We start from the raw sequence: 8376 nt of genomic DNA on the forward strand, positions 1-8376 counted from the left end.
TCATTGATAAAGATATGTTGCCACCTAAAATCCACAAAAAGAAAGAGAAACATTCAAACCATGAGCGAAAAAACAGAAAAATCCCTAATCTGGGTCACTGGGGGTACTGAACAAGTTCAGGAGACAGAAGCTAGGAATCCTAAGGCTTGGAGGAACTGGAGGGTTGGGTTTGAGTTTGGAAAAGATTCAGCATGTTCTGAAGTATTCCATCATTCTTCTCCTTTTCTTTGGCAAGCTCAGTTCTAAGTCCATCCCTCTCAGTTTCCACTTTAACCACACGAGCCTTGAGCCTAGAAATTTCAGTATCCTTGGATGCACATTCCTGAACCAGAGTCCTAACTTTGTTGTTGATGGGTGTCTTTTGGGATGAACCAGGTTCAATGGGGATGGCATTGACTTAATAGTCACATGCAAGAAGAGTTTTTATGCCAAAGTGTTCCTTGCTCGAAGCAATTTCCCATTTCTTCAGAGGCACATTTATCATGTACGAAATTGTGGTTAGAATGAAGCCATATGGAGTAGCATGAGCTCTAGAGCCATTTATGACTTTGTCTAGCAGTTTGATAATGAAGGCAGGCCAGTTGATTTGCTTTCCTCTCTCTAGGCACTCTATAAGAACCAGATCCATGTAGTTAGCAGTATGTCTTCTCTCATGTTTGGGCAATAAGCACTTGTTGACAAATTCAAATACAACCTTGTGCTCAGGCCTCATTTCACTTTTCCGCATAGCCTTGGCTTCAGTCACCTCTTCTGAATCACAAAACCTTTTGGTGATTTCAAGGGAAGTAGGGAGGGAGTCCAGGCATGTCCACCTTTTCCTTGAATAGTCCTCAAACCCTTCAGAGGGTTTGTCTAGAATCTCTCTTAGCTTTTTGCATCAAACTGCACTTGAACTCCTTTCACCAGGCTACTAATGACTCCATCTTTAACAGAAGCATTGGCCATAAATTCAATCAGCTCATTTCTGGCTAGCCTACCATCCATCTGAAGGACCATGTCCTTCCATCCCTGAGCAACTAAAGCATCCACCAATCTCATCATTCCTGGTTCCACCAGGTCCTTCAACAGTCTACCCTTTAAAATCTTTCTTCTGCCAAAAATTGCAAGCTTGTCTTGCTCCTTCTCAGAATCATTTTATTCTTCTTCTCCACTCTAGTCATCATCATCAGAAACATTTAATTTTTTGATTTTCACTACAGATCTTGTCCTCTTGGCTAGTGTGGGTTCAGCAGCCACAGGCACAGGAAGACTTCTTGGAAGAGGTCTTGGGATTTTTAGGCTTGGGTGTAGGAACCTCCACTGTTGTACCCCTTTCTTGATGGACCAGTTCCATCTCCTTTTCCTCAACAGCCTCTAAGGATTATGCAATCTTTCCCTTTCCTTTATCCTTTTTCTTTTTCTTACTTTCTTCTAAGGCCCTTTATAGATCATCTTCACTTTGTTTCACCCTGCTTCTTATGGCTCTACCCCTTGGAAATGAGGAGGCAGTAGGTGTTAGAGATGAAGCCTTTATTTTTTTGGAAGGCTTAGAAACATTTGGGGCTTTTGTTGTGGGAGTTATGCGTTTCTTAGGGTCATAGCTTGCCCCAACCTTTTTCAGTAGATCAGTTAGGGTCTCTTCAGTAGATGAAACAGGTTCATCTCTCCGTGTGCTCATATGAACCAACCCCTCAGCAGCTTCCCCAGAACCACTTCCCCCTGACTTCATGTCACTCTCTTCTACCCTTTCATGTTCAACCCCACAGATGGCAGGCACTATAATTTTTCCAATTCCCCTCTCAGCACCACACGCACCTTCTCTCTCTTTTTCTTTTTCAAAATTCTTTTTACCTCCACTCCAACATTTCTCAGGCACTTACCTCAAAAGGAGATTCTTGAATCTTTTCAAAGTCAGAAGACCCATGTCCTTCCCCCTCAATTACGGATTGAAAGGATTCAGACTCGGAGTTGGAGTCGAAATTTGGAGCTTGGCATTCTTTCACTTGGATTGCTTTCAACATTTCATTTAAAGCCTTCCTCAGAGCCCCAGATGCTAGTCTTTCGAGCAAGCATTTTCACCTTTCGTAGTCTAGGTTTTGGGGATACACTGGGTGGAGTAGATGAGGATGAATTTGAGAGAGATGGTGTTGGAGGAGTTCCAGAATTTTCTTGTGGGTTAGACATGATTGTTGGTTTCTTGAGAGAATCTGGGAATTTTGGAGAAGAGAGCAAGCAAAAGTGAAGAAGAGCTTTTGACGGTTTGGAGTTATGATGAAGTTTGTAGAAAAAATGTGTATTTAAAGGAATTACACATTTAATAAGTAACGACAACCTTTTGCAGTGGTCAAATAGGAGTCTAATCAACCTGAAATTCAAGATTTTGAATGATCTATTTGGCTTCCCTAGATATTAGGCAAAACTTACGGGTTAGGGTTCTAGGTGGACGGAACTGGTTCAATGCTAACGGATAGAATTTTATAGAAATTTGATAAGTATAGGACTTCTACCCATGATTAAATTATTAATCTTTCTAATTGTGCAGAGTATAGAAAATATACCTGAGCTTTCATATGAACCCATACTGATGAACCAGGTTCTTCATTTAGAACTCTCTTGAGCATGCCCCAAATGCTATAATAGAGAAAATTTTGTAAGAGATCACTGAGTCATATAAACACATGTACAGGAGTATACTAATTAAAGTATGAAGCTGAGTAAGAATTAATTGAGATATTTACACAAGTTTAGAATTCCTAGCCAAAAATTTTTTTCCATTTTTTTTGCATTCTGAGCTGGACCTATTAGGTAATCTTAATCATCCCTCATTCCAACCTGTTCCTCTCAAAGTTTTCTCTACTCAGTGCTTTAGTGAAGATGTCAGCAATTTGCTTATCAGTAGCACATAATTCTATGGAGATCAATCCTTTCTCGTAGTCTCTTAATAAGTGGTGTCTAACATCTATGTGCTTAGTCCTCTTATGATGAACATGGCTCTTTGTCATACTTATAGCACTAGTGTTATCATAGAATATAGGAATGCAACCAACTTCAATGCCAAAATCTACCAGCTGCTGTTTGATCAAAAACAACTGAGCACAACAAGATGCAGGAGCAACATATTCAGCCTCAACAGTGGATAAGGCCATTGAATTTTGCTTTTTAGTGGCCCAGGATACAATACATGAACCAAGAAAGTGAGCTATACCTGAGGTGCTTTTCCTATCCACAAGGAAACCTGCATAATCAGCATCAGCATATCCTACTAGACTGAAATTACTACCTTTGGGATACCAAAGACACAGATCAGTGGTGCCTTTCAAGTGTCTTAGTATCCTCTTGATAGCAGTTAAGTGAGACTCTTTTGGATTGGCCTGGAAACAAGCGCAAAGCCCTACACTGAAGATTATGTTAAGTCGGCTAGCAGTTAGATACAAGAGTGAACCAATCATACCCCTATACAACTTTTGATCAACTGATGAACCAGGTTCATCAATGTCTAATTTTGTGGCAGTTGTAATGGGGGTGCCTATTTCCTTTGATTCCTCTATTTTAAAGTTTTTGATAAGCTCTTTTGCATACTTCTGCTGATGGATCATGGTTCCATTTGGTCTTTGTTTGATCTGTAAGCCTAAAAAGAAGTTAAGCTCACCAATCATACTCATTTCAAACTCACTTCCCATTAATTTTGCAAAATCCTTACAGCTTATCAGTGGTGGCCCCAAAGATTATGTCATCAACATATATTTGTACCACAAGGAGATCATTACCTTTTTCCCTTATGAATAAGGTACTATAAATTTTACCTCTTTTGTACCCATGTTCAAGTAGAAATTTGTACAGTCGTTCATACCATGCTCTTGGAGCCTGCTTGAGTCCATAGAGAGCCTTGTCTAATTTGTACATATGCTCAGGACATTCCTTGCTCTCAAACCCTGGAGGTTGTTTTACAAACAGTTCTTCTTTTAGGTAGCCATTCAGGAAGGCACTTTTGACATCCATCTGATGAAGAGTGAATTTCATGTGTGCTGCAAAGGCTATGAGGAGTCTTATTGCCTCTAGTCTTGCAACTGGAGCAAAAGTCTCATTATAATCTATGCCCTCCTCTTGGCTGTAACCTTGGACCACCAGTCTTGCCTTGTTTCTTATAACTGTTCCATCTTCATCAAGTTTGTTTTTGAAGACCCATTTCGTACCGATAACTGATCTGTCATTGGGTCTTGGAACTAGATATCAGACTTGACTTCTCTCGAACTGATTGAGTTCATCTTGCATTGCATTCAACCAATCTGCATCCTACAAAGCCTCAACAACATTTTAAAGTTCAATAAGAGATAAAAAGGCATCAAAAGCACACAAATTCTTTAATTGTGATCTAGTTTTGACTCCAGGTGTTGGATCAGTGATAATGTTCTCAATAGGATGAGAACTTTGATACTTGTAAGGTTTCACAACCAATTGGATTCTTCTAGACGTTTCTCCCATGCTTTGTTGCTGAGGAATAGGGTTATAAACAGATTCTTTTAGGGGTTTTGTTTCAATTCCTCTTTGATCAGTTCCTCCTATCAGGTTGCCCTGAATGGAAAAACCTGTTCCATCACATGTTCCTTCTTTTGGTGCCACTTTAACTTATGCTAAGGCTTCTATCAAATCTTTCACCAATCCAATAGCTTCCTCTTTATGTTCCTATCTCTTAGAAAGAATGTTAGTTTCATCAAACACTACATGCGCACTTTCTTCTACACACAAAGTTCTTTTATTGAACACTTTATATGCTTTGCTATGTGAAGAATATCCCAAGAATACTCCCTCATCACTTCTGGGATCAAACTTACCTAGGGAGTCCTTTTCATTATTGTGCACAAAGCACTTGCATCTAAATGCCCTAAGATGGGATATATTTGGTTTTCTCCCTTTAAGTAACTCATAGGGAGTCTTCTCTACAAGAGGTCTAATCATGCATCTATTGATAATGTAACATGCAGTGTTTACAGCCTCTGCCCAGAAGCTGTGGGGCAGTTTACTAGAAAGAACCATAGTCCTAGCCATGTCTTCAAGAGTCCTTTTCTTTCTTTCAACTACTCCATTTTGTTGAGGAGTCTTAGGGGAATAGAAGTTATGATCTATACCATTCTCATCATAGAATTCAACAAACTTAGCATTTTCAAATTCAGTTCCATGATTAGACCTAATGGATGCAAGTTGATTTCCTAATTGTTTCTGAGTTTTTTTGACAAAAGCAATAAACATGTCAAATGCTTCATCTTTAGATGTTAGAAATAGTACCAAGGTAAATCTAGAATAATCATCAACAAGTACCATTACATATTTCTTTCCACCTCTGCTCATGGTTCTCATTGGACTACAGAGATCCATATGGACCAGTTCCAACGACTTGGTTGTGCTTACCATTTTCTTACTTTTGAAGGATGATCTTACCTGATTCCCCCTTGCATAGGCCTCACAAACTTTGTCTTCCTTGAACTTGACATTAGGTAACCCTATCACCAAGTCCTTATAGACTAATTTGTTTAGCTGATTCAGACTAGCATGACCAAGTCTTTTGTGCCACAGGAGGGGATCATTATACAATACACTTAGACAGGTGAGTTCATTTTCTGAAAGAGTAGACAAATCTACAATGTAAATATTGTTAACTCTTTTTACTTGTAAAACAATCTTGTCAATGGTAAGGTTAATCACAAAGCATTTAGTAGAGGTAAATGCTACAAGGTTACCTCTGTCACACAGTTGTGACACACTGATCAAGCTGTATTTCAAGCTATCTATCAAGTAGACATTCTCAATGGAGTGATAATATGTCATACCTACCTTTCCAACCCCAATAATCTCACATTTCTTCCACTTTCCAAAGGAGGCATTACCTCCCTTTAGGTCCTCAAGTGGAAGGAACTGGTTTTTGCTTCCAGTCATATGTTTTGAGCAACCACTATCCATGTACCATATTTGGCTACTTCCCTTCATTTGGACCCGAAATCAAGGGTTAGTCTTAGGAAACGAAGCTAGTTTGGGTCACTTTCTATAGGCAAAGGGATAAATCAAATTAGTTTTAGCCTACCTAGGTAGCCTATTTTTCTCTTGAACAAAAGTTTTGTTCTTTTTACTCGCCTTTTCTTTTACATTACATTCATTTTTGTAATGGCCAGTCTTACCACAATGTGTGTAGATTTTGTTCTCAAGAAGAGTGAGACACTTGCTTTTAGGATCCCACTTAGGTGCTTGAGTTCCATAGCCAAGTCCTCTTTTGTTGCTACTGTGATGTTCTTGTAGCCAGGAAAGTGCATAAGAAGCCTTGTTCCATTTGCAAGTTCTATCTAGTTCATGTTTTACCTTCACTAGATCTTCTTTTAAGACTTTTATCTGTTCATCCTTCCTGTACAACTCATCTTTCTTTTTTCGCAAGTTTTCTTCTAGAGTGAGATGTGTGTGGTCAGCTTTCTTGTTACCTGTTCCTAGTTTCAGTTTTATGTTCTCAGACCTAAGTTCTAGGATACTGATGTCAAGTTCAAGAACCTGGTTCTTTAACTTAGCATTTTTACTCTCACTCTCATTAGCCCTACACTCTAGGTTTTTGCACTTGACTTTTAGGATCACGCATTCCCTAGACAGATCTTCCTTCTCATTGTTAATTATTTCAGACTCATCAATGAAGTCTAGCAATAGCTCAGACAACCTTTCTTTAGACAGAAATTTAATCTTGTCTTTGAGATGAAGGATACTTACCTCTTGTTCATCATCTGATTCTCTGATGGCCATAAGTGATTGTTCATATCAAGTTCATCTTCGAAGTCCTCATCTGATGTTTCTCCCTAGGCAGCAACTATAGCCTTTGTTAATCCTTTGATCCTTCTTGGTTGAACCGGTTCCTTCTTCCTGTTACTTCGTTCGGCCCTTTCCTTCTTCCACTCAATTTCCCATTAAGAACAGTTCTTGATCATGTGATCAGTCTTACCACATTTGTAGCAAACATCATTGGTCTATTTCTTAGGAGCCCTTGGTTTGTTGAAAGTTGTACTTCTTGAAGAACCCTTTCCTCTCATCAGGTACTTTTTGAAATCTTTTGTGATCATATCCATTTCATCATCCTCCAAATCTGAACCTTCAGCAATTTTGAGAGCCAGACTTCTTTCCTTCTTCGGTGCATCCATTTTCATGGTTTGCCTTCTCAGTTCATAGGCAGTGAGGTTTCCAATTAGTTCATCCAGCTTGAGGGTAGCAATATTCTCTGATTCCTGAATAGCAGTGATTTTGCTTTCCCAAGAGACTGTCAGAACCCTTGTCAAAATCTTCTCAACTTTGTCTTCTTCAAGGATAACCCTTCCAAGAGATTTAAGTTCATTTGTCAGTGTGGTGAACCTTGTATACATCTCTTGGATGGTTTCTCCTTCCTTCATGGTAAAATTCTCATATTGAGAATATAGCTTTGTTCCTCTGGACCTATTTACTTGAGGTGTTCCTTCATGGGCCACTTGCAAAGTGTCCCAGATTTTCTTAGCAATAGTACAACTTTGAATTCTACTGTACTTGTCTGGACCCAGTCCACACACAAGCCATTTCTTGGCCTTGGCATTCTTCTCCTATTTTTTCAAGTCTTTAGTAGTGTAGTCAGCTTTTATCTTTGGCACATCCACTCCTTCAACATTCTTCTTTATGGTTTCTAGAGGACCATCAGTGACTATGTCTTAGAGTTCATAGTCTTCTCCTATGATGTGATCCCTCATCCTGTTCTTCCACCAAGAATAGTACTGACCATTAAAAAGTTGAGGCCTAGCAATGGATTGCCCTTCCCAGTTCCCAGGTGGTGCACTCATTTTGATCTTTTCCTAAGGTGTTAGCCTCTTCAAGGATAACCCGCTCTAATACCAATTGATGTTTTAAGCGTCAACACCATAAAAGAGGGGGGGTGATTTGTGTGGAACCCAATTTTTGCTATAGAAGAACCTGGTTCTTCTAGGTATTCTAACTACTATTGTTTGTGGAATAATAAGTACATAAAATAATAAATACAGAGATTTGTATGTGGCAAACACCTGGCTCAAACGGTGAAAAAATCATGACCTACTACTCAGTAGGATTTTCCCAAACTTCCACTAAAATCACTGAGCCAAAATAACATTTACAAAACTCTTTGTAAACCTAAGGATTAACTCTAATCCCGTTATGGCACACAGCCTCAACTGTTGCTCCAACTTCAAGTTAGGTATAACTTGAACACTCTAGGTACCTAATACAATTGCTTCTATGAAAGCTAAAAGGTACAACTTTAAACCACCGACAAGGGTTATCCTCCCGAACTCTTCTGTAAAAGATAGACACAATAGAACTTGTTCTTCTATCTCGTTCAAGTAGCTTCGGGAGTGCACACATAAATTGCTAGCA

At 39.2% G+C, this 8376-nt stretch overlaps 1 protein-coding gene across 1 annotated transcript; it reads right to left on the bottom strand.

The window, feature by feature from the left end:
• Positions 1-1420: 1420 nt before the first annotated feature.
• On the bottom strand, positions 1421-6753 carry LOC138887249 (uncharacterized). Its single transcript, XM_070168973.1, has 8 exons — positions 6328-6753; positions 5715-5955; positions 5416-5612; positions 5011-5196; positions 4363-4551; positions 3260-3599; positions 2837-3214; positions 1421-1854 (listed from the first exon to the last, which is right to left on the bottom strand). The coding sequence occupies exons 1-8, from the start codon at positions 6751-6753 to the stop codon at positions 1421-1423; spliced, it is 2391 nt and encodes a 796-aa protein (XP_070025074.1).
• Positions 6754-8376: the final 1623 nt, after the last annotated feature.

Source organism: Nicotiana sylvestris, chromosome 3 (genome assembly GCF_000393655.2).
Source record: "Nicotiana sylvestris chromosome 3, ASM39365v2, whole genome shotgun sequence".
NCBI classification, from domain to species: Eukaryota; Viridiplantae; Streptophyta; class Magnoliopsida; order Solanales; family Solanaceae; genus Nicotiana; species Nicotiana sylvestris.